Genomic DNA, 24,996 nt, shown 5'->3' on the forward strand with positions numbered 1-24,996 from the left:
TCTCCGCTCAGTGCCCCTTCAGCGAAGTGGCAGGAGAAACGGAGCCCCTTCCATTTCTCCTCCCACTTCGCTGAAGGGGCGCTGCGCAGAGAGGGAAAACTGTGCAGCTCCTCTCCAGTGAAGTGAAGCCAGTGAAGTGAAGCCAGGAGAGCAAGAGGGATCAGTGTGCACCGACCCCTCTCGCTCTCCAGTCTTCAGACGGCTATCTGCAAGCCTCCGGAGCGCAGCGGGAATTCCTGTTGCACTCTGAAGACTTGCGGATAGCTGCCTGAAGCCCACGGAGCACAGCGCGAATTCCCGCTGCGCTCTGGGGGCTTCAGCGAAAGCAACGCGAAGCCTCCGGAGCGCAGGGGGAGCTCTCCCTCTGCATTTCGGAGGCTTCGTGTTGCTATCACTGAAGCCAAGGAGCCGGCATTTTCTCCATAGGACACACACACATTTCCCCTTAAATTTTTGGAGGGGGAAAAGTGCGTCCTATAGAGTGAAAAATACGGTATATCCCTCACTGGCCCTGCTTTGCACCCTTCTTGCTTGAGTGCTTCTGTTCCTGGCTGAAATGTGTTCTTGCCTCTGGCTTCCCTGGATGGAAGACGGAAAGGAACCAAGCTAGTGCACAAAGCTTTAACATTTAAATTGGTCTGGGGAAAAAATCTGAGAGCCAGACAGGGAGGCCTGGGGGCCACATTAAACTATTTGGCCTAAGGATTTTTTTTTTTTGACATCCAGTGTCAGAGTAAGTACAACCATCTCCTCAACACATGGAAGTTCTTTCAGCTAGGGAGGGTGCGTGTGGAGGATTCCAAATCATCTGTTCCTACAGATGTCCCTAAAAGCCCTTGGCTCCTGCCAGACAGGATTAAACCAGAGAAGTGTCTTCATTGAGCTGTTACTTAAATCAGCATTTACTCCAAAGCCTAGTCTGAAGAACAGTACATGTAGAAATACTGCCACCTTGTGGCCAAACTACAGTGCAACACCAAAAGTAAATATTTGAATACTAAATACTATTTTCTTACTGGCTGGTCCCATCTTGCTTCCTGGATGAGACCAGAGATCCATCTAGCCCAGGCATTACCTGTGACCATAGGAAGCCTGCTAATAATAGGCTCTTGCATATTTCCGAGGGTTCAAAGCACATGCTGCAATCTGCAGGGTAAGCCAGTATTGGTGTCCTGAGAGTGGAGCTGCCCACAAGCCACTGCAATGGAATTCTCACTTCCTAACAAGAGTGCTCCTGCTCTAGACTCCAACCAGCTACTCAGCCATGCCTTCGTGCAGCATACAATAAGAGGGTGCCAGTTCACTTGTATCTCACCTGATGCTGAACATTCTGTGGCTTCTGGAGGCCACTGGGCATGCTCAGTCCCTCAGGGGGTCTGGGTTTAGGGGCCTCCGTCGCATTTCGGCTTTTTAAAAAAATAGTTTCGCATGCCTACGTATCTTAGGTTCCACATCAAACAAGCATTGCTTCATTCACGGTAGCCCAATTTTTGTGCCATTTATGCTGGCATGGAACCTCTGAAGTTTGCTGTTAAAGAGGGAAAGCTGGTTCCAGATTAAGAGGAGGCAGCTGAGGTCACTAGTGTTGTAAGAACAGCTTGATCTTCAAGCCCCGTGGAGGACCTTAAGTTCCATAAATAGCAACACCCTTGTGGTCCCAGGCCCTAAGGAAGTCAGATTAGCCTCAACCTGAGCCAGGGCCTTTTCAGCATTGGCTCTGGCCTGGTGGAACGCTCTGCCTCATGAGACCAGGGCCCTGCAGGATCTGATTTCTTTCTGCAGGGCCTGTAAGACAGAGTTGTTCCGCTTGGCCTTTGGCTTGGAATCAACTTGATTGTATTCTAATCTTGCTTTTAAGTTGTATTTTAATCAATTATTTTTATACCTGGTGTTAGCTGCCCTGAGCCTGGTCTTGGCTGGGGAGAGTGGGGTATAAATAAAAGTCATTATTATCATTATTATTATCTAGTCTAGCATTGCTGTTTCTACCCTGGAATCCTCCAGTCAAAAGAGTCCTCTACCCGTCATTCCCTGACAACAAAGACCTGCCATTTGAAGACAGACTGCCCACATTTAACATCATAGCTACTAGCCATTTGTAGACCTTTCTCCTCCACGAATATGTCTAAGCAGCCACACATTGCTCTTAAAAGCCGTCTAGGGCAACAGCCATCACTATAACTGGTGTCACAGGCTTCATCCTCACACCACGGCCCACAAATGCCTTGAACATCTGAAAGACCCTCTCCTTCCCTAGGCCTTCTCAGGTGCTGAAACCAGCAGGGGTGGGGCTTGGTAGTTCCTCCACCCTCAGAAGTTTGGGATGGTGGCGGGCCAGGAGAGGGTAATTCTCTGTGGAGACCCCTAAGCTGCGGAACTCCCTCCCCACAGAGATGCATCATTCATTCATTTCCTTTATTAGACGCATTAGTCACTTGTCACCCAAAGGTATCCAAGCAACTTACAGCAAAAAGAAAAAACAATGTGTATTACCATGGGGAAGTGGGGGCAATCATGTAATATATTAATATTTCATATAACGTAACATCCATTTAAAAAAAATACTCAAATAATAAACAAAGCACAACTAAGATGTGCTAATTCGTAAAAAAACAAAAAACCTTAACCTCCCCCTAATTCAAAACTCATTCACACCAAACCAACTGTTTTCCCCACTTTAACCTCCCCACCCTACCCCACCCGGAAGTCTGGTGTCAAGGCCAGCTGCTCTTGGGTGGTCCAGTGTCCTCCATGGATGGTCCAGCATTTCTCCTCTCCCTTCAGCGGGGAGCCATAGCAAAGCAGAAAGATGGCATTGAAAGTTATACCTGCTTTGCAGTTGGCTCAGCTACTGCTTTCTCCCCCCCCCCCCCCCGCAAGGTACCCACCAAATCTGTTCCGGAGTTTTCCCCAACCCTCCAGAGCATATTTGGGGAGGGGACAGGAAAGGGGATAAGGTCCTGTTGCACAGGCCAGTACTTTTATTTAGAGCTTAACCACACTTCTGCCAGTCCAGCCACTTTACCCTGGGGAAATCCACTGCTCATTGGCGAACTGGAACAGAAGCCAATCTGCAGAAAAAACCAAATGATGTTTGTTCCGACTGAGTAGCAAACAGCAGGGTGACCAAGAGACCGCTCAGACCTGGGACAAGAGGAAGTGTGGGCGAGCTCTTTGTTGAATACCGCCCACCTTATGACACCTTCATTATACAGCTTCCAGCAAATGCTGAAGGTGCACCTCTTTACCTTAACTTTTGATACCTTATGTGTATAATTTTTTTGACCCACCTTATTTTTTTTTGCTATTTTAAGCTGTTTGCAATATTGTGTTTTAATGCTGTAACCTACTCTGGGACCTTAGGGTGAAGAGTGGGAAATAAATAAATAAATGTAATAAAAAAATATTTTGTGTTAGCATAGGCAGTTTGTATGCAACAGCACAGGTTAACACTGAGACTTTCTGAGTGTAATTTAAGACAGCTTATGTTTATTTATCAGAAGCACATTCAGGTTTCACTATCTGAATGCAATATATTCTCAGGAAATTGTTTGTTAGGCAAGTGTTCACATAATGAGTCAATGATTTTCACTGGTTCCTTTGGGGAAATATCTAATGTGTTCCCGATAATGGAATTTCAACCTTCAAATGACAGGGAAAAACTAGGAAAATCTAGGAAAACCTTGCAAAACAAGTATGAAAATAAAAGTTCTCTTATTTGTCTGATCTCTCCCCCTTCTTCCCTGCAAGGTTTCTGATGAAGTGGCTGCCAAGGACCAGCAAAACACAGAAAGTAAGGCTTCTTAAAGGTTGCTTTTTTGTTTGTAGTACTGTACTACACACAGGTCAGGCTGTTTGATATCTGAATCTACGGTGTGTTTGGCACAACTTGGGTATTAATTCCTTGTGTCTGGATAAGTGGATTTCCGTACAATGAGCATTTGGAGAGACCCCAAAAGGAGGTGGAGGTGGTGCCAATGAAAGGCAGAGCCAACTAATTCTGATTTTGTTCCCATTCTCTTTGCTGCTGAGTTATACAAGGGCAATACTGAGACCTGAAGAAAAAGCTGATGGGCAGGGCCAGCCCTTGGTTTAGATGTAAGAAGGCAGGCAGTGTAAGAAAAACACGGGCCTAATTTGAATAGTAGAGTGCCTGGTATCTGGTGGGCAGAGCTTGTGTGTTTTGCTTTAGAATCAGCCCCTCCCTTTAGGGTGTGGTCAGTTAAGAATGTCAGTTGAGAGGGACCAACTGCCTCTTCTTGTTTCTTGCCTCAGACTTGCTTCATAATGTTGCTTTAGTTTCCCTCAGTCATTGTTATTTTGTTAGTTTTCTTTATTATTAAAGCTTAGTTTACATTTATGTGAGCCACTTATTTTTCTCAAAGAAAAAGAAACTCTGCTGAAGAATGGTGGAATACAGCGGACGCTTGGGTTGTGAGCATGATCCGTGCGGGATGCATATTCACAATCTGCAGCGTCATGTCTGTGCACACATGGGTTGCGATTCGGCGCTTCTGCGCAAGCACAAAGCGCGATTTAGTGCCTCTGTGCATGTGCGACCGCCAAAACCCTGAAGTAACCCATTCTGGTACTTCTGGGTTTCGGCAGTCCGTAACCCAAAAAAATGCAACATGAAACGTCTGTAACCCGAGGTGTGACTATATCCTAAACTTGGGCGAGTGAGAGGAAATTTCCAGTTTGCCAGGAGGACTGATTTTGTTAATCATCCCCCCCCCCACAACAGGCAGGTGGGGGCTGGCTGAGGTTGGAGGGGCAGTGCCACATTCAATGAATGAACCAGTCTCTAAATTCTCCCTTGTTGTTCCTCATACATTTGAGCCACTACTCAGGATGCCTCCATAACAGCAGAAAGACTTGGGTGCCACATCTGACCCTCAGGTCTGAAGTTCCCTAGCCAAAAACAGCGCTAAACTAGATGGACCAATGGTCTGGCTCTATATAAGGCAGCTTCTGACATTCCCAGAATGTGGGAGCATGATTTGAGCGTTTGGGTTTGTCTCTGCAACCGTGTGGGATTGAATGATCCAATTGCTCCTGGCGTCACAGAACTACCTTGCCTTTAGTGAAGCTACAACCTGCACGTATTCTGGAAGCTGTCGGTCCATGACAGACAATGCCTCTCTTGTTGGGAAATGACTGGTGCCACTGGATAATGTAGCTAAACTAAAGAAAGCAGATGGTGAAATGGAAATGCCTTCTTCACAATGGTTGTAAACACAAGAAATGGAAATATAACAGGCAATGGAATTTGAACGTATGGAAGTAGGCTAGAATTAAGTGACAAGGAAAAAATATGGAATATTATTCAAATATGTGCTCAAAGTGGAGAGATTTTAACATGGACATGGGTGGAAGAATTTACTATTGCTCAGTATGGAGGAAGGGTGGTGGGAATTAAGGGAGCTGAAGTAGGGTTGTCATATTTCAAAAAGTGAAAATCTGGACACAAAAGTTGTTGAATTTTTTTTGCAAGCTCTAGAAAAGGTAGTAGTAGTTTTGGAGCTTTTAAAAGGAAATTCACCCCCCAAAACCATGGATTTCCCCAGACATTTTAAGACATTTCCAGACATATGGCAGCCCTAGGTAAAGTAAAAATTAAAGAAAAAACATGGTTGATACCCTCTTGGACTTTCCGTGGGAAAAATAAATGAATGGTTCTGAGAAACTTTGACTTAAATATTGTTTAACAGAAAGTGGAGAAGATCATGGACTGAATGTCTTAAATATTTTTTTTCTTTCTAATGTTAACTGATAGATGGAAAATCAGTTTTCTCTACTGTTACTTTTCCTTTTGTCTTTTTCATTTCATTTCGTTTCATTTTGCTCTTCTCTCTCTCTCCTTCTCGTTTCTTTCTTTTTTCTTTTTCATTTCTCTTTGGAGTCCTATGCTGGGGACCTTTGTTATGGTCCAGGGATTGCGTACTCATGGGGGTGGTAGATGGTTAATGGAGAGCCTTGGGTGGGAGACAAAGTAATGTGGATCTCCCAGGGTGAGAGGCTGGAAGGAAAAAGGACCCTGGGCAAGAGCTGGGAAGCGAGCTGGGGACTGAGAACTACTTTTAGGAAAAGACTCTGCATTTTACTTGTTGTGTTTGCATTTTTTGGTAGCTGTAATTTTATTGTATTGTGAAAAACTTTAATAAAAAAATCTTACATACTTAGAAAATGCCTGGTGCCAAGGTGTGATGCAAAAGGAGTGCAACTACAGTCATACCTTGGTTGTCGAACGCCTTGCGACTCAAATGTTTTGGCTCCTGAACACCACAAACTCGGAAGTGAATGTTCCAGTTTGCAAACGTTCTTTGGAACATGAACGTCCGGCGTGGCTTCTGAGTACAGGAAGCTCCTGCAGCCAATCGGAAGCCGTGTCTTGGTTGTTGAACATTTTCGGAAGTTGAACGGACTTCCAGAATGGATTCTGTTGAACAACTAAGGTACAACTGTAGAACTTTCCAAACTGGAGCAAACCTTGCTGGAAAAGGAAGCTGCAAAGCAGTGCCTGATTCCGATGACACAAACTACTCTGTTTAGCTGCCCTTGCTATGGGCAATGACTGGCAGGGAATATGATCCTGGTTTGATGTTCTGGTTACTAAGACATGATTAAACCAAAAGCCATAGTAGAGCAACAGCCTTCATTAAAGCCCACCAAAATGTCACAAACTAATGTGCAACCATTTGAGTCATCCAGGGCTTTTCACCCTGCTTTTCACCTTATTGGGACGCAGGTGGCGCTGTGGGTTAAAGCCTCAGCGCCTAGGACTTGCTGATCGAAAGGTCGACGGTTCGAATCCCTGCGGCGGGGTGCGCTCCCGCTGCTCGGTCCCAGCGCCTGCCAACCTAGCAGTTCGAAAGCACCTCCGGGTGCAAGTAGATAAATAGGGACCGCTTACCAGCGGGAAGGTAAACGGTGTTTCCGTGTGCGGCTCTGGCTCGCCAGAGCAGCGATGTCACACTGGCCACGTGACCCGGAAGTGTCTCCGGACAGCGCTGGCCCCTGGCCTCTTAAGTGAGATGGGCGCACAACCCCAGAGTCTGTCAAGACTGGCAGGGGTACCTTTACCTTTACCTTTTTATCTCTTGGTAGGGGCTAGGAGGTACCCCTGTCTGAAAAACTGGAGAGCTGCTGCCATTTAGTGTAGACAACACAAAGCTAATGGTAGCAATGGTCTGACTCAATATAAGGCAGCTTTTGGCCATGAAGGGCTGTAGATCACTGGTAGAGAATCTGTTTTGCACACAAGAGGTCCCAGGTTCAATCACGAGCATCTCTAGGTAGGGCCAGGGCACATGTGCTGTTGGAAACTCTGGAGTTCTCCTGCCAGTCAGTGTTTACAGTACTGAGGTAGATGGACCCAGAGTCTGGCAAGATCTATAAAAAGTAGTAGTAGTTTTTGAGCTTTTTAAAGGAAATTCACCCCCTTGCGACTCACAATATAAGGCAGCTTCCTATATTCCTATGTGGGGCTGGATGGGGATGATGAGGGGAGGGGGATGCAAAGACAGACATTGTGCTGGATGTTGAAGCCGTGAGTGTGAATTTTGTCCAAAGATCAGAACATAAAGCCCAGCAACCAAGTTTGGATGCAAAAGGAAACAGAGTGTTTAAATCAGGGATGGGGAGTCTGTGGCCCTCCAGAAGTTGTTGGACTCTGTGGAGAAATGTGCATACATATACATATACATATACATATAATGTATATATTGCATTTTTGTTTAAAAAGAAAATATATTCTGTGAGCTCTGTGACTGCAACGTGGCCTTGTTTTGTTATAATGAGACAAGCCTGTTTGGCAGTTGGTTGCTAGGTAACAGGATTTGGCAGAAGAGGGGAGGTTGCCTTAAGATTTAGTGGGTGGGATTAGGGCTCAGAGTAGGCAAATGTCGGTCTGATTGGCTGGAGGTTTCAGTCAGTTGGACAGTTAACGGCTCAGCAACAGATTCAAATCTCCGTTCAGCTATGAAACTTACTAGATGACTGTGCACCAGTTAACAACAACAACATCTATCATCATCATCATGCCATCCATTTGACTGGGTTGACCCAGCCACTCTGGGTGGCTTCCAACAAATTAAAACACCGAACACAGCAAAACATCAGACATACAAAAACTTCTGTATACAGGACTTCCTTTAGATAACTTATAAAAGTCAGATAGTTGTTTATCTTCTTGACATCTGATGGGAGGGCGTTCCACAGGATGGGTGTGACTAACAATAAGGCCCCCTGTCTGGTTCCCTGTAATTTCATTTTTCAGTGCGGGAACCACTGGAAGACCCTCAGAGGTGGACCTCAGTGTCCGGGCTGAACGGTGGGGGTGGAGACACTCCTTCAGGTATACTGGGTCAAGGCAGTTTAGGGCTTTAAATCTCAGCGCCAACACTCTGAATTGTGCTTGGAAACGTACTGGGAGCCAATGTTGATATTTTAGGACCATTATAATATGGTCCCAATGGCCGCTCCTAGTCACCAGTCTAGCTGCCACATTCTGGATTAGTTGTAGTTTCCAAATCACCTTCAAAGGTAGCCCTACATATAGCACATTGCAGTAATCCAAGTGGGAGATACCATGGGATCTACCACTCTGACAAGATGGTGCGCAGGCAGATAGGGTCTCAGCCGGTGTACCAGATGGAGCTGTTAGACAGTTGCCCTGGACACAGAATTAATCGATACATCCATGGAGAGCTGTCCTGGTCTTTCAGGGGTACAGTTACTCCATTCAGGACCAGGGAGTTCTGCACACCCACTTGCCCCTTGTCCCCCAGATATAGTACTTCTGTCTTGTCAGGATTCAACCTCCATCTGTTAGCCACCATCCATCCATCCTCCAACCTCCTCCAGACACTCACATAGGACATTCACCATCAACACTTGTTCTAATTTAAATGAGTTGAGTATAATCTGAATATTGGTGAACACACAGGCCAAACCCAGTGGTTTCATATAGATGTTAAAAGTATGGGGGAGAGGACAGAGCCCTGATTTACCTCACAAGTGATCATCCAGGGGTCTGAGCATTCACCCAAACACTACTTTCTGGACATGGCCTAGGAAGGAGCAGAACCACTGCATAACAGTTCCCCTAGCTCCCAGCCCTGCTAGAGGGTCCAGAAGCATACCATGGCCAATGGTATCAAAAAACCACCGAAAGATCTAGCAGAACCAGGACACAGCTTTCACCCCTCTCTCTAGTCCACTGGAGATCATTGACCAGCATGACCAAGGCAGTTTCAGTCCCATGATGGGGCCTGAATCCTTATTGGAAGGCGTGCCTGGAGTTGTTCCACAACCACCCATTCAATCACCTTGCCAAGGAATGGAAGATTTGAGACTAGGTGATAACTGGCCATAGTGGTCGGGTCCAAAGATGGTTTTTTAAGAAGTGGTTTAATAACCACCTCTTTAAGGGGTTCCAGGAAGACTCCCTCACAGAGAGAAGCATTCGCTATCTCACAGAGCCCACTGCTCAGCCCTCTCTGGCTCAGGGCAAGGATCGAGAAAACAGGTGGTTGGTTTAACTTGTCTAAGCAGCCTGTCTACATCCTCAGAGATAACAGGTTGGAATTGATCCTTTACAACCTGACTAGACAGAGCACTGGCATTCTCTTTCTCTTTTTCTCAGCCTGCCCTACATAATAGGGTTGTTGTGAGGATAAAATATGATCACAGAATTCATCCTCTCCAGAGACAGCTCTTAGCATTAGTTAAGTTGCTCCAAATTTTAGTGATAAACCCATGTAACTGGTAGCTGCTAGTAGGATAGGTGGTAAACAAATAGAATGAATATTCAGAAGTTACTAAGCCATATTAAGTTGTGGAATGGGCAGTGACCTGAAGGAAAAAAGCTTTCCCCCCTATGAATGTGACCAAACCCCAGGAGGTAAAAAGAGAACAGGTGTTCTTCTGTTTATGGAATGCTCTCCCCTAGGAAGACTGCTAGGTGCCAACTGAGATTGTTTTGACCTCAGGCAAAGATGTTTTTGTTTTACAATGATGCAAAAGCATTCTCTTTTCCTGCAATTTCTAGAAACAGGTATTCAGAAGCATACTGCCTTAGACTGTGGAGGCAGAGCACAGCTATCGTGTTTAGTAGACAGTGATAGCATTATGTTTTAAAATCATCCAAGCTGGTGGTCATCACTACCTCTTGTGGGAATGAGTTCCATAGTTTAACTATGTGCTGTGTGTAGAAGTACTTTCTTTTCTCTGTCCTGAATCATCCAACATTCAGCTTCATTGGACGTCCACGAGTTCTAGTGTTATGAGAGAAGGAGAGGAACCTTCCTCTGTCCACTTTCTTCACACTGTGTATAATTTCACACACCTCTGTCATGTCACCCCTTACCTTTTCTCTAAACTAAAAAGCCCCAAATGCTGCAATATTTCCTCAAAGGGGAGTCACCTCATTCTGTTGATCACCGTTTTCCAGAACCTTTTCCAACTCTACAATATTAGTTTTGAAGTGAGGAGATCAGAACTGTAGTCATACCTGGAATGGGAGTTCTGTTGCATAATGTTGGATGTATTACGGTATTTTAATACAGTGGGGCCTCGCTAGACGAAATTAATCCGTTCCGCGATTCTCTTCGTCTAGCGGTTTTTTCGTCTTGCGAAGCAAGCCCATTGACAGCTTAGCGGATTAGTGCTAGAGCTGTCTAGCGGCTTCTAGCGATCAGCTGTTAAGCGGCTTATCAGCGGAACAGCTGATAAGCGGCTTAGCGGCTTAGGAAAAGGGCGAAAAAAACAAAAAAAACCCGCCGGGGGACGCAAGATTTTTTCGTCTTGTGAAGCAACCCCATAGGGAAATTCGTTTTGCGAAGCGCCTCCAAAACGGAAAACCCTTTCGTCTTGCGGGTTTTTCGTCTTGCGAGGCGTTCGTCTTGCGGGGCACCACTGTATTTTGTTGGAAGCCTCCCAGAGTGGCTGGGGAAGCCCAGCCAGATGGGTGGGGTATAAATTATTATTATTCAAAATCCAAAAGACATCCATGCCTTGTCTTTTGGAGTGAACGTTTTACCACACCCTCAATTGCTATTTTGATCAACTGCTATTTTGATTAAGCCACCAGGGACTAATTGATTCATGTTCGTGGGGGAGGGAAGATTTATAGCTCCAGATCACTAACTGGCTATCCCTGTCTGTCAGTAACATAATGTCACAATTTCATTTTTGTGAGCAAGTTAATACAGTGGTACCTCGGGTTAAGTACTTAATTCGTTCCGGAGGTCCATTCTTAACCTGAAGCTGTTCTTAACCTGAGGTACCACTTTAGCTAATGGGGCCTCCCGCCTGCCGCCGCGCCGCTGGAGCATGATTTTTTGTTCTTATCCTTAAGCAAAGTTCTTAACCTGAGGTAATATTTCTGGGTTAGCAGAGTCTATAACCTGAAGTGTATGTAACCTGAATCGTATGTAACCCGAGGTACCACTGTATGCCCTGTTCATCTACTTTATGTATGAGACCTACTGTGGTGTACAGTGGTACCTCGGGTTACAGACGCTTCAGGTTACAGACTCTGCTAACCAAGAAATAGTGCTTCAGGTTAAGAACTTTGCTTCAGGATGAGAACAGAAATTGTGCTCCGGCAGTGCGGCAGCAGCAGAAGGCCCCATTAGCTAAAGTGGTGCTTCAGGTTAAGAAGAGTTTCAGGTTAAGAACAGACCTCCGGAACGAATTAAGTACTTAACCCAAGGTACCACTGTAGTGGTTAGAGTGTCAGACTAGGACTTGGGAGACCTGGGTTTGTATCCCCACTTGGCCATGAAGCTTGCTGGGTGGCCTTGGGCCAGTCGCTGCATCTCAGCCTCACCTGCTTCACATGGTTGTTGTGGGGATTAAATGTATGCCTCCCTGAAGAAAAAGTAATAATATAAATGCAATGAACAAGTACATTCCCTCCCAATGCAATATTTAATGCCACCACTAGATGACACTGTGTGACTATAAGAGAGCAGAGTTTGTTTATTTTTTTATTTTTTTTGCATTGTTTTATTATCAACACCTGGTTATCTTGAAAGTTAATGGCTGGGGAAAGTTTTAAAGAAAGGAGAATACATTTTGGCATTATCCCGGTTGCAAGTTTGATTGCTACCTAGGTAACTGGGAAATGTGCACCACGTTCTTGGAAAATTAATACGGACGCCTGCTTAGCAAAGATGTTGCACGGAAAGTGATGTATGAGTACATATCTCCCTCTCCTTAAAAAAATAAATAAATTAAATGGCATGAAGGAGAGTCTCGCCAAGGAGGAGATCTTCCTAAAGGCAGCTCAAAAAAAAAATTGGCACCCATGTCTTCATTAATTTTATGTCAATGTCGCGATGTTGCAGTGAGCAGCAAGGGCCCGCAGCTAAGGCAGCAATAAGCGCTATTTTTCACAGATGCAAACGCATAAAGATGTCAGCTCAAACTGTTTACTAATTAACACTTAAAAAGATACAAATTAGATATGCGTGGGTAAGAGCAATTATAATCAAGACGAATTTCTCCAGTCATTTGGGATTGGGGTGTGAGGGGGGGGGGGAGAGAAATAACCAAAACTCCCAAGCTGAATCGCTGGAACCAACATTTAAAAAACAAATGAACAACCAAACCTGAATTCCTGCCAGTTAGCAAGTGTGTTCGTTTAAAGCCCATTACATGTGACTGTGCTCAGGAGGGGAGGCCTGCTGAGAAGGAGTGGGGGCATGGGGCGTGAGGGAGGGAGGGAGGCAGCAACTTGGGAGGATCTGAATAAAATTAAGTCCTTTGAAATGCAGTTGAAGAGGCTTTGCTGAGATGGTGAAATTAAGCCATAAAAGGCAACAACACTTCCCTTGTCGAACCTTGAGAGACTGATTTATCTTAAAATGTATGCACTTGTGGCATCATGTTACTGTCAAACAGGGATAGCCAATTAGTGATCCTGGGGTTAGAAATCAGCACTTTGTAAGCTGTCTTACACAGTCAGACTCCAGTGGTCCATTTCGCTGAACGTTTCCTATACCTGGGATGGGAAACCTCAAGCATAAGAATGGCCAAGGCCCCCTCAAGTCTTTCTGCTCTGGTCAGACCTCACCTGGAGTACTGTGTCCAGTTCTGGGCACCACAGTTCAAGAAGGACACTGACAAACTGGAACGTGTCCAGAGGAGGGCAACCAAAATGGTCAAAGGCCTGGAAACGATGCCTTATGAGGAACGGCTAAGGGAGCTGGGCATGTTTAGCCTGGAGAAGAGGAGGTTAATGGGTGATATGATAGCCATGTTCAAATATATAAAAGGATGTCACATAGAGGAGGGAGAAAGGTTGTTTTCTGCTGCTCCAGAGAAGCAGACACGGAGCAATGGATCCAAACTACAAGAAAGAAGATTCCACCTAAACATTAGGAAGAACTTCCTGACAGTAAGAGCTGTTCGACAGTGGAATTTGCTGCCAAGGAGTGTGGTGGAGTCTCCTTCTTTGGAGGTCTTTAAGCAGAGGCTTGACAACCATATGTCAGGAGTGCTCTGATGGTGTTTCCTGCTTGGCAGGGGGTTGGACTCGATGGCCCTTGTGGTCTCTTCCAACTCTATGATTCTATGTCCAGCATACTGTTCTTACAGTGGCCGACCAAGATGCCCATGGAAAACCTGCAGACTCTCCCCTCCTGCTGTTTCCACAACTGATATTCAGAAGCATTAATGCCTCTGAGGGGGCAGAGTATGGCCATCAAAGCTAGTAGGCAATGGTAGCCTTATCCTGTATGAATTTGTCTAATCTTTGAAAGCCATCCAGTTCGAGTGTTATGAGAGAAACTTTTTCTATCCCCTTTCTCCATACCCACCCCCCAGATGCCTGGGTGATGGGGAACAATTGTGGTCCTCTAGGCCTCATTATCTGGTCCTCAGAATTCTTCCCAGGCCATGCCCCTCAATAGCCCTGCACTGCAATCTTCTTGGGTGTGTTAGTCTGGCTGGAATGTGTCTTTGAACTGTGATACTGCCTCTTGCTTCCCAGGATGGAGAAATGTGAATGCATAACCCCTCTTATAAATGTAAGAGTAACACTTGTTGCCTCACCCAGTTTTGCCTCTAAAAAATAACAACAACAACCTCAGAAGCTGGAAGAGAGGCTGAATTAAAAAGGTAAAGGTACCCCTGCCCGTACGGGCCAGTCTTGACAGACTCTGGGGTTGTGCGCCCATCTCACTTAAGAGGCCAGGGGCCAGCGCTGTCCGGAGACACTTCCGGGTCACGTGGCCAGCCTGACATCGCTGCTCTGGCGAGCCAGAGCTGCACACAGAAACGCCGTTTACCTTCCCGCTAGAAAGCGGTCCCTATTTATCTACTTGCACCCGGGGGTGCTTTCGAACTGCTAGGTTGGCAGGCGCTGGGACCGAGCAACGGGAGCGCACCCCGCCGCGGGGATTTGAACCGCCGACCTTTCGATCGGCAAGCCCCAGACACTGAGGCTTTTACCCACAGCGCCACCCGCGTCTAATTCACACCTGAATTAGATTTCTGCAAATTTTAAAGGCAAGATTTCATCCCACCCTGTATGGATTCTCTCAGTCTCAAAATATAAATATATCCCCACCAGAGTAGCTGACAAAGGCGAAAGCCAAAATGTTTTGCAGCAGAAATAAAATCTGTTTGTTAATCACCGTGTTGTATATATTATTTTAGTGATTAACTGAATCCCAACAGGGAACCACAGCAAGCTTGTGTTAAGTGCTGGTCTGAAGCTTTATCTATATGTACAAAATAAATTGTGCAAAGTGGGGAAAGTTATGCATATTTGCATCAAAATACAGACGCTGCAGAATGCTGCAGAATTTGGGTTATGGTGGTGCAGAATTTCACCCACAGCCTTGTAAAGCGAATAAATCATATCCAGGCTCTGAAAAGAAATCAAGGAAAGACAAGATTCCAGAAGGGACTTACCTCCTTCTCGATTTCTGCCAAGGATTTAATAGTGATGCCCAGGAGATCGACTGGCTGCATCTATAAGGAAATGCAAAATAATAATAACAATAGCAATAATAACAACAGCAACAACAATCAGTTTACAAAAATGATAATTCCAGAAAATGGCATGTTCCAGCTTCCTAGCAAGTGCAGGGATTAGTTAAGAGGCTCACAAAAGTCCAGTGGGTCACAGGATCCCAATACATCGTGGTTATCTCCCCTGAAAAAAACAAGTGGACAATCCATTTAAAATTAAGCTTAAAATCAGGACACTTTCAGTGTCCAGAAGAGCAACCACTGGGTTGGAACTTCTTTCCACTTCACCCTCAATGAGAGCTGTGTAGAACTTAGCTTGTCTCAGTTATCAGCACACTCATCTGCCAAAGCAGATACCTGATTATCACAATGGAGGTCACTGCTCCTCTGCACTCCATTAAAAATTACTGAGAGCAGCCCCATACCAATTATAATTAATGTGGTTGGCTCAATGGATGAACAGGTAGCCTCTCTGATTCTTCACATGCTGGCATTCTCCCCCATCCCAAAAATTGTGCGTTTTTTTCCTAATTCTAAAGGAAGAAAGACAATTATGTCTCACATGTGTGGCTTTTAAGAAAAGTTTTGAATCTAAGATGCCTGGGAGGGAAGACTCAGAAAATACCATCTAGCAGAATGGAAAAAAGCTGGATACTAGCACAGCTAGAAATTATTCTAGAATGTATGAACTTGGAGAACTGGCTATTTTTTCTTTTCTTTCTTTGCTGTTGTTTGATTATAGAAAACAAATAAAAAGAAGTTTGAGGAGAACTGTTATAAAGGTGATATTGATATAATGAAATTCAGTTAGAGGGGATTCGAGGAAGTCAGTTATCAATTAGGTATTTGAAGAAATAACTTTTCTCTGTGTTTAATTTTGTTGTATTGTGGTGTGTTTTTCTTTGTTGTGTGTTTTGTTGTGTCATTTTGAGATAAATGTGGAAAATCAATTTTAAAAATTTGGAAGAAAAAAAGAAATTATTCTGGAATGTATGCTCTAAATATTTTGAATAATTGAATAATTATTTTGAATAATTGACAGACGGAGAATCGCGAGACACTCTTTTTCCTTTTCCTTTCCTTCTTATCTTGCTTTTTCTATGTTTGTGTGCAGGTTGGGAGAGGAAGCATGTATTCTGCCTGAAATTTCTTAGAAAGTTGCCAAGATAGAAGTGCAATAAAATAAAGAAATGAAAAGTTGCTCCTTTGAATTGAGTAACAGGCAGGGAGGTGTTTTTTTTTTTTGCGGGGGGAGGAAGAACTAGATTTGGATTTGCCTGTTGCAATGGCCCATGTGATGGGGAGGAGAAGGGCACTCCACTACCCCAGGCCCACTTGCCATTCTTGGGGCAGTGAAAGGGGTGGCCTCAGGTCAGCTTCTTTGCTTTGCAAACTGGACATGTATGAGCTAGAGTGGTGCTGTCAAGTTGGACTTCAGGGCCCAACTCAGCAATAAGAATAAGGTGTGCTGAGTGTCCTGGGCAGAAATGCTGCAGAAACACACCTCAGTCTGTCAAGTAATACACATTACCATCCAAAGCAAGGGAGCATAAACTTGGGCCCAGGGGCCAAATGCCGTCCTCCAGGCCTCTCTATCTGGCCCTTGGAATTCTCATGAGGCCACACCCCTTCTCCTCAGGCACACCCCTCACTGGCCCTGCTTTGCACCCTCCTTGAGTGATTTTGCCTGGCTGGAATGTGTCCTTGAACTCTGATGGTGCTTCTTGCTTGCCTGCATGGAGGACAGCGAGGGGTGTGTTAGTTTACGGAGCCTACTGTACAAAGGTAAAACCTACATTTGTTGTTCTGCCTGCTATTGCCTTTCACCCTGCCCACTACTGTCATGTGGATCCTGGGACATTGCCCAGAAGGGAGTGCAGCTCTTGGTCTAGGGGGGAAAAAATCCCATTTCTGGCCTAATACGCTAACTGCCCAAGAGGAGCTTTTATGGTATGAACAGACATTTGGGCACTGGCTGTGTTCTCCAGGCAGAGGGGGAAGAAGAAGCAGGGAAGATGGACGAGGTTATTCTTAAGGCTGCGTTGCCGCTGCCCGGACTCCAGCCGAGGTCCATCTGCTGCCTCATTAGGACGTAATGACCTCTCAACTTCTGAGAGAGGAATTGGTAAACAGGACCAGTGAGGCTGTCCTTCTCTGCGGCAGCTGGGAGCCAGCCAACGTCGTCACGGCAACCAAGAGGAGTTGGGTCAGCTCAAGTTACTTTGCGCTCCATGTGCGGAATAGCTCACATTTTTCAAGGTCTAAGCAGCTCCCAGAAATAGGGAGTCGGGGCGGCGGGTGCAAGGTTTGGTTTCATTTGGCTGGAGACAGCACAGGAACAGGGGAAAGAGGCCATTTGATTCACTTGATTTGATTTGATTCATTTGATTTGATTCGCTTGGGGTTGTGCCCAACTAAATTCTACTTGGAGTAGACCCATTGAAATGAATGAACATGGTTGTTAGAAGGATGCTGGAATGAAGTTATGTGTAATGTTATGCAGTAATGTTATAAAGGGGTATGTAAAAATGGATTGTTAACAGGTGAGAATGTAAAGTTTATAATATATTAAGATAAATCATTAAGATAAAAGCAAAAATGGAAAGGATTTGCTGAAATAACTAATTGAACTAGAATACAAAAAAGGGAGGTGTGAGGAGGTCAGGGAAACAAGTAAATGGAAGACAAGATATGGAAAGATTGATTTGTTTTTAATTGTTTTTATTTTTTGTATTTTGTATTTTTTGCTTTCTCTTTTTTCATTTTTTTATCTTTTTTGAAACTTCAATAAACATTATTATTTTTTAAAAAAAGAAATGAATGAACATGGTCATTCCCCAATAAATCTATCAATAGATACAGACCTAACTTCTGGCCATCACTACATCTGGGCAATCTAGGCAAGGAAAACTAATACTGTTCCTCTGTATGTGTATTTCTTGTGTGCTAGGAGCTGTCCAATTTTTCAGTTCTGGATGTTGTCACCAGTTCTGCTCTTGGAATGGCTGCATGTTAAAAGTGGTTCAGGAGGAAGGTTGCTCTTTATATCAATGGCAAGATAGCCAGGACTGCCATCAACTGTAACTTTTAAAAACTTGTTTTTGAGCTTGCTTTTTTCCTTCTGCTTCTTCCTCCTTCTTCCTCACATGCCATGTCTTTTGAACCTGAGGTCAGGGACTGCCTCAGAACTGATTTTCATAAGCCACACTGAGAGCTTTTCTTTGACCAGAGGCCTGAGTACCAATGCTGAAAATAAACAGGGAAGGAGGAGAGAAGGAAGGATGGCCAGAGAGATTAGAAAATATACACTTATGTACATGGATAAAAGAACTTACCCCTTCGGAAGCGCAGGCAAACTTCTCCGAGATCATAAAAGGCACTCCTTCCATCGCTACAAGTACAAAGAAAGCAGCATTAGCCATCACTCAATGCTGATGTGATTCACAGCACTATTTTTCAGCCAAGTCCCCAAAATCTACATCTCTCTCACACTGTACTCACGTGTCAGTCTGTTCCATCTCCCTGACATTCCCCGTTAATTTCCACATTACATTTCAGCTTTCACACGACTTAAAAGCCAGGTCCAGAAAACTAATGAGAGTATACTGTGTTATTTGATTCCAGAAAACAAATCTATTTGCAGCCCACTTAACCTGCAAAATTGGGGGAGCACAATGAAAAAACTGTGTGTGGAGGGGATATACTAGCATTCAGCTATTTCCTGCTATTTTCATGGAGGGATCATGGGGTAACAGAAGCACGTATGTGTGGAAAGGGGTGGGGAAGTAGTGACATTGTTCAATTACACTCTTTGTATCACACCACACCCACTGGTGGGAGTGAAATTTAGTGTGGAATGCTGATATACGACCTAGGACCCTCGTACCTACGGGACTGCCTCTCTTGGTATGTCCCACGGAGGACCTTACGGTCTTCAAACAAAAACATCTTGGAGGTCCTGGGTCACAGGGAGGTTAGGCTGGCCTCAACCAGAGCCAGGGCATTTTCGGCTGTGGCCCCTATCTGGTGGAATGCTCTGTCACAAGACACTAGGGCCCTGCGGGACTCGACACCTTTCCGCAGGGCCTGCAAGACAGAGCTGTTTCACCAGGCCTTTGGCCAAGGCACAGCCTGACCGCCTCCTTTGGTAATCCTCACAGAACTCTAGCCCAATGGTTGTCATTATTTTGATTTTGAACTGATTTTAAAATGATTTGATTTTAGAATGTTGTGTTACTTTAATTGTTGTTAGCCACTCTGAGCCCGGCTTCGGCAGGGGAGGGCGGGATATAAATATAATAATAATAATAATAATAATAATAATAATAATAATAATAATATTTTGGTCAAAAGGCCACAGTCCTGTAGCACAGCAGGTCTGTAGGGTGAAAGAAACATTAAAAAAACAGGACAGAAGCACTTGCATTACAATAAGAAAAACTAATGCCTTGTGATCTAGGGGTATAGGGCGGTATACAATTTTAATAAATCACCACCACCATGTCAGAATGCAGCCCCTACTCACAGCACAACCATTACACTCAAGCTGGTCTTGTCTACCTAAGTTTTTGACATGCCCTCCAAATGTTGACACTTTGGGATTTGGGAAAACATCTCTCCCTCCCCATCTCTCAGCCTCATTTTGCCTGGGCTTGGATTAGAGATGAGGGAGAAATTCAATTCAGTTTGCATTTAAGTTCAGTTTGCCTCCCTAATTTGTGCTGTCTCAAGCCATGGATCAAGGGAAACACAGCTATCCTTTGAAATTCACACTTCCCCCACCAAAGAATGCACACAATCAGGAAAAGGGTGCGTAAAAACTGATAGATTGGTGAAAATCGCACACAAAAATGCACTGCTTTAGATAAAACAGTTTTGCAAAAAAAGCATGTCTATTGGGCAAGATTGTGTGAAAAAAGCATACACATTATGAGAAATTCATGTTAAAATGCTGATGAACTTTCATGAGGACTTTTTAAAAAAATCACATTTATTTTATGTATGTGGAATGCATAGCAGAGTACATATGGGTTTCTGCTCCATTATCCATCCTTGTACTGAACGCATTAACTTCGGATGGTGGCTGTTTCATGCGCCTTCCGATTAAACCCCAGGACTTATTTCAACCCACTTCTACGACTCATAAGGAACAGCAAGGAGCTATAAACAGCAGAAGCTACTGGATCTGTGTGCAGCTCCCTCATGTGGTGAACTACTGAATGGCAGCTTCTCAGCGGAGGTACATTTCATGAGCTGGATTGCAGCCACCCACCTGAGCTGGTCACTGGATCCTCATAAGCAGGAAGGGAGTACATAGGACTTCCCGTTTAAGCAGGGACTTGCTTGAGCAAGAGGCCTTCTGAATTCTGGTGTGTTCCTGTCATTCTTAAGTTCTGGTTTCTCACTGTCACTGCCTTGCACCTGCCATGGCTCTCTCTTATTTTTACTTTGTTGATATACTATACTGAATTGTTCATTAAATTTTCAGGCAGAAACCATAATATGAGCTCAGGTACTTCTTCAGACTGGAGCTAGGACATAGAGAACAACTACCAGTCAGTGTGTAGACAATACTGAGCATAGAACAATGGCCTGGCACAACAGAAGGCTGCTTCCTATGTTTGTTTATTTAATTGCATTGGGCTCGAATCCCCATGGCAGGGTGAGCTCCCGTTGCTCAGTCCCTGCTCCTGCCAACCTAGCAGGTCAAAAGAACATCAAAGTGCAAGTAGATAAATAGGTACCACTCCGGCGGGAAGGTAAACGGCGTTTCCCTGCGCTGCTCTGGTTCTCCAGAAGCGGCTTAGTCATGCTGGCCACATGACCCGGAAGCTGTACACCGGCTCCCTCGGCCAACAAGGTGAGATGAGTTCGCAACCCCAGAGTCGTCTGCGACTGGACCTAATGGTCAGGGGTCCCCTTTACCTTTACAGCCCACCTTACTCTCCAAAGAGCTCAGGGTGGTGCATGAGTCCCCCCCACCCCACATTTAATGCCCACAACAACCATGTGAGGTAGGTTAGGATGAGTGGCAGAGACTAGGTCACCCGGTGAGCTTCATGGAAGAGTGAGAATTTGAACTCTTGTCTCCCTAACCTACTCTTTAAATTGAGAAGCTTTGGAGAAGACAGGAAGCACCCAAATATTTATAAAAATCTAGATTCAGGTTCAGAGCCCATCTGCTATGGGGCTCATGGGGGAAATTTTGCACAGGATTGTTGTGAGGATTAACTGAGAGTGTCCTGAGCTCCTTCAAGGAAGGAGAAAGGCTATGAAAGACACCAATGCCACGTGTGGAGAAACCCACAGCAGATGAAAAGTGGGGGAAATATATGCCAAAACGACTCAGCGCTACAATGTGGATTTGCCCAAGCAGATGAGCTTCCACAGAGCTGTAATTAAGGAAACCTGTAATTAAGCAGATGCCCTTTATCGGAACGATTGTGCTTTTTTAAAAAAATAAGAATGTCAAGACGCACAATGAGATCTGTTATTAATGCTGCTGTGTCAAAGAGAAGTGAGCACAGAGTCGCAAGAATCAGTCTTGTCAAGGTCTGTCATCAAGAGATTATTTGTGAAGTCTATGTTTTGGAAAGTATCAAGGTGGGTGGACGGGAAAAAGAGAGACCGGGGAGATGGACATGTTCAATGGCTGCTCCTTAGGGAGAGAGCACTGGCAAGCTATTGCCATGACCCATTTACCACAGTCAGTGTGGGAAGCTCACTTCCAATAACCAGCAATATCTTCTGCTGCTTGGCCCCTATTTCTTGCTAGGGATCTCAAACTAGAGACTCCAGATTCAAATGTACTTTTTGAGAAAGGCTGTAGCTCCATGGTAGAGCATCTGTGTGACACACAGAAGGTCTCAGGTTCAATTTCTAGTATCTCCTGGTATGGATGGGAGAGGACCTTGTCTGAATTCCTGGAGAGCGACAGGCAGTCAGTATAAACCAGGCATGGCCAAAACTTGGCCCTCCAGCTGTTTTGGGACTACAACTCCCATCATTCCTTGCTAACAGGAGCAGTGGTGAGGGATGATGGGAACTGTAGTCCCAAAACAGCTGGAGGGCCAAGTTTGGCCATGCCTGGTGTAAACAATACTGAGCTAGATATATCAATGGTTTGACTCAGAAGCCAATGTTGAAATGTTCTCATGTTCTTTCTTCCTTGTCAGCCCATGCTGGAGGAGGAAGCTGCTAACTTGCTCTCTGGTGCCCCCTGTTGCTGAAGGTCAAAAGGTGGCATTACATTTATCAGCACAATAGGGGACAGATGAGATGAGGGGCCAGAAGGGTTCCAACTGGCCCTATGAAGCTGCTGGACTTGGCCTTACTCTTGGTTCTGATTTGTTCTTGCTTCCTGATTTGCCATTCAGCCCTGACTTGCTCTTAGGCTCCTGGCTTACCATGGACCAGCTTTGACATGTTAAAAACCTGTGACATCATAATGTATTAGCTAAGGTCTTATTTGCAGTGTTCTATTTCTGCATTGTTTTGTTAAGAGGGCTGGCACTTTGTCGAAGATGGGCTGTGAATACAATTGTATCTGAAAGCTCATTGTCACACTTTCTCTAGGCACTGGCGCATTATGTACTCTAATGCGCCTGCTCTTCTTCTGTGTGCATCATATCCCTCTGCTTCAACCTCAAATTGTCAAACCGGCAATTCATCTCCCTCCAGAATAGCTATATTTTTAGAAAAGGCTACCAACAATATCCCAAATTTAAACACGCTGATGAATTCCCATTGGTCACATTGGCTAAATATACCGAGTTGCAGAAGAAAAGAGAGTTTCAGCTGAAACAGAACAACATTTCCATGAATAATAAGCACTTGTTCTCTCAAAAGGAAAAAACAAACAATGGGATCAGAAACAGGAGGAATTCTAACTACTAATTGCTGTTATTATCTCCTATGTATATACATATCTGCAGTATTTCACGGTGATTATGAAAACGCGTGCAATTGTTCCTTTTGACTCATTCAAAGATCAGATGGTTTCTTCAAATCAATGCTAATAAAGAACTTTATGGAACAAAGAATGTGACAAGCTCAAGAAAAATTATCTAAAAGCGGGTGAGGGGAAAAAGGTATGCCAAATATAGCTGTCAGAAGCTGTGGAGTAAGAACTGCTGAATTTTTGCTTATGGAAGTTTTAATGGGGTTGAAAACTTACATAATAACACCAGTTCATGCACCTGTTTTCCATTTTTTTCTGTTGCCTCCCCACTTTCATTTACAATATATACACAATGTGTGCGTGTGTCTATCTCATGTCTTGATGAGGCAATTCCAGCCAAGCAGGGATCACATGGATAATGTACTAATATTACAAAATCATGCTGCTAATTCAATTTTCAAAACCAGAATAAGGGTCCTCAAACAAAAACCTATTTCCCCCTCCACAGTGCAGCATAGCTAACCGGAATTGGCTAGGTGATGTCACAAAGCCAAATCAGAGTGAGTGCAATGCCTCCTCTCTTCATCCTAAAGAGGTATTCTCATCTCCATTTTGCAACCTTTCCAAATGAAAAATTACCAAAGCAGATGAGAAAGAAGGGGACATTTCCCCTAAGCCCTTGGTAGAACCAGGAACTGTTGGATCACTGATAAGCTGTCCCTCAGAGGGAGTCACTTTGAGCTGCAGATGTGAGAGCTGCCAGGATGACAAAGTCTCCAGAGTGGCTCCAGTCACCCTAACAGCCCACTAGTCTCTCTGCACCCAACTACGAAAAGTACCTGGCTCATCACTGACCTTTTCTTGCCAGGGTGCTACTTCCCCTAGTTCTTGTTCCTTCACCTGTTGGATGCCCTCCTCAAACCCCCCAAGTCCTAGGAAGTCAGGCTTCATGTTCCACCAACCCAGTAACAGCAAGGTACAATCCAGCAGAAATTAAGACACCTATCAACTCCAGTGAACATATGGCAATGAGAACAAATTTTATACAACTGAGGGAAGTGATAACGCTTTCCCCAGACTTAATACGTGCAGTAGGGGCTACGTATTTTAAAAGAAAGTACTGCCTGCATAAACACTCCCATGTCTTTGATGTCGTAGAATGCTGTGTATATTTGGGCTATGAACAGACCCTCCCTGCTGCCACCTCAACTTTGTTGAAAATAAAGGAGCCTAATCTTCTAGAAGCATAGGAAGCTATCTTATACTGAGTCAGACCACTTGGTCCATCCAGCTCAGTACTTCCTACAGCGACTGGCAGCAGCTGCCCAAGGTTTCAGCACTACCTGAAGATGCCAGGGATTGAAGAGCGACAGCCCCTTCTGTGCCCCCTTTTCTGCAGAGCCGGAGCATAGTTTGAGGCAAATGTAAATACCTCATTCTTTTTTGAGTGGTTCAGCAGTCAGCCTCACAGATAAGGCCGAAAAGAGCCCGCTCCATGTCATTATTTATGCAAATAATTAATTACGCCTGTTTCCGTCAAGCGGTTTGTCACGACACATTAATGACTTGATAGACTCCCATGAACTAGAGAACACTGGGGGGAAAAACAGCCCTGCGCGCCTTCGTCGTCATTTAATTTAAAAATGATCCTGTGTGAAATTATCTCGTCATGAGTGATGGAAGCATAAAGATCAGACTCAGCAAAGCTGCTTTTGGATCATTGCTTTATTAATGGGGACATAAGGGAAGTGAAAAATGCTGGCATTGTCAGACTTAGGCTCTCCTGAAGAAGCATGTTGGACATTTGGTATGCTGCAGGATGTACCAGCACAGCACGGGACGATGGAAAAGCCAAGGGAAGCCAGAGACCCAATTCATCGAGTGGGCATTCTGTTTTTCTTGTCTACACCTTAATATCTACTTTGTGGTACTGTTGCTGCATAAACATGGAGACAGTGGCGTAGCGTGGGGGGTGCAGGGGGGGCCGGCTGCACCGGGCGCAACATCTGGGGGTTAGGGTTAGGGGGCGCAAACCCACGGGTTAGGGGGCACAAATCCACGGGTTAGGGGGCACAAATTACTTGCCTTGCCCCGGGTGCTGACAACCCACG

General features: G+C 44.8%; 1 protein-coding gene and 1 long non-coding RNA gene across 4 annotated transcripts in view; both read right to left on the reverse strand.

Moving 5' to 3' along the window:
* MVB12B (multivesicular body subunit 12B) overlaps positions 1-24,996 on the reverse strand; it is a 97,989-nt gene that overhangs the window by 2,650 nt on the left and 70,343 nt on the right. For all 3 annotated transcript variants that reach the window (XM_081896611.1, XM_081896610.1, XM_081896609.1), the window contains exons 8-9: positions 18,321-18,376; positions 14,926-14,985 (exon numbers count right to left, since the gene is read on the reverse strand). In XM_081896611.1, coding sequence (XP_081752737.1) covers positions 14,926-14,985; positions 18,321-18,376 — 116 coding nt within the window. The remainder of the gene's footprint in view (positions 1-14,925; positions 14,986-18,320; positions 18,377-24,996) is intronic.
* Positions 11,508-14,914, reverse strand: LOC309361586. The gene is made up of 3 exons (XR_014164534.1): positions 14,490-14,914; positions 13,595-14,114; positions 11,508-13,066 (listed from the first exon to the last, which is right to left on the reverse strand). It is a non-coding gene; the product is annotated as an uncharacterized lncRNA (long non-coding RNA).

The sequence above is a fragment of the Podarcis melisellensis genome (genome assembly GCF_964234715.1).
Source record: "Podarcis melisellensis genome assembly, chromosome: Z".
Taxonomy (NCBI): Eukaryota; Metazoa; Chordata; class Lepidosauria; order Squamata; family Lacertidae; genus Podarcis; species Podarcis melisellensis.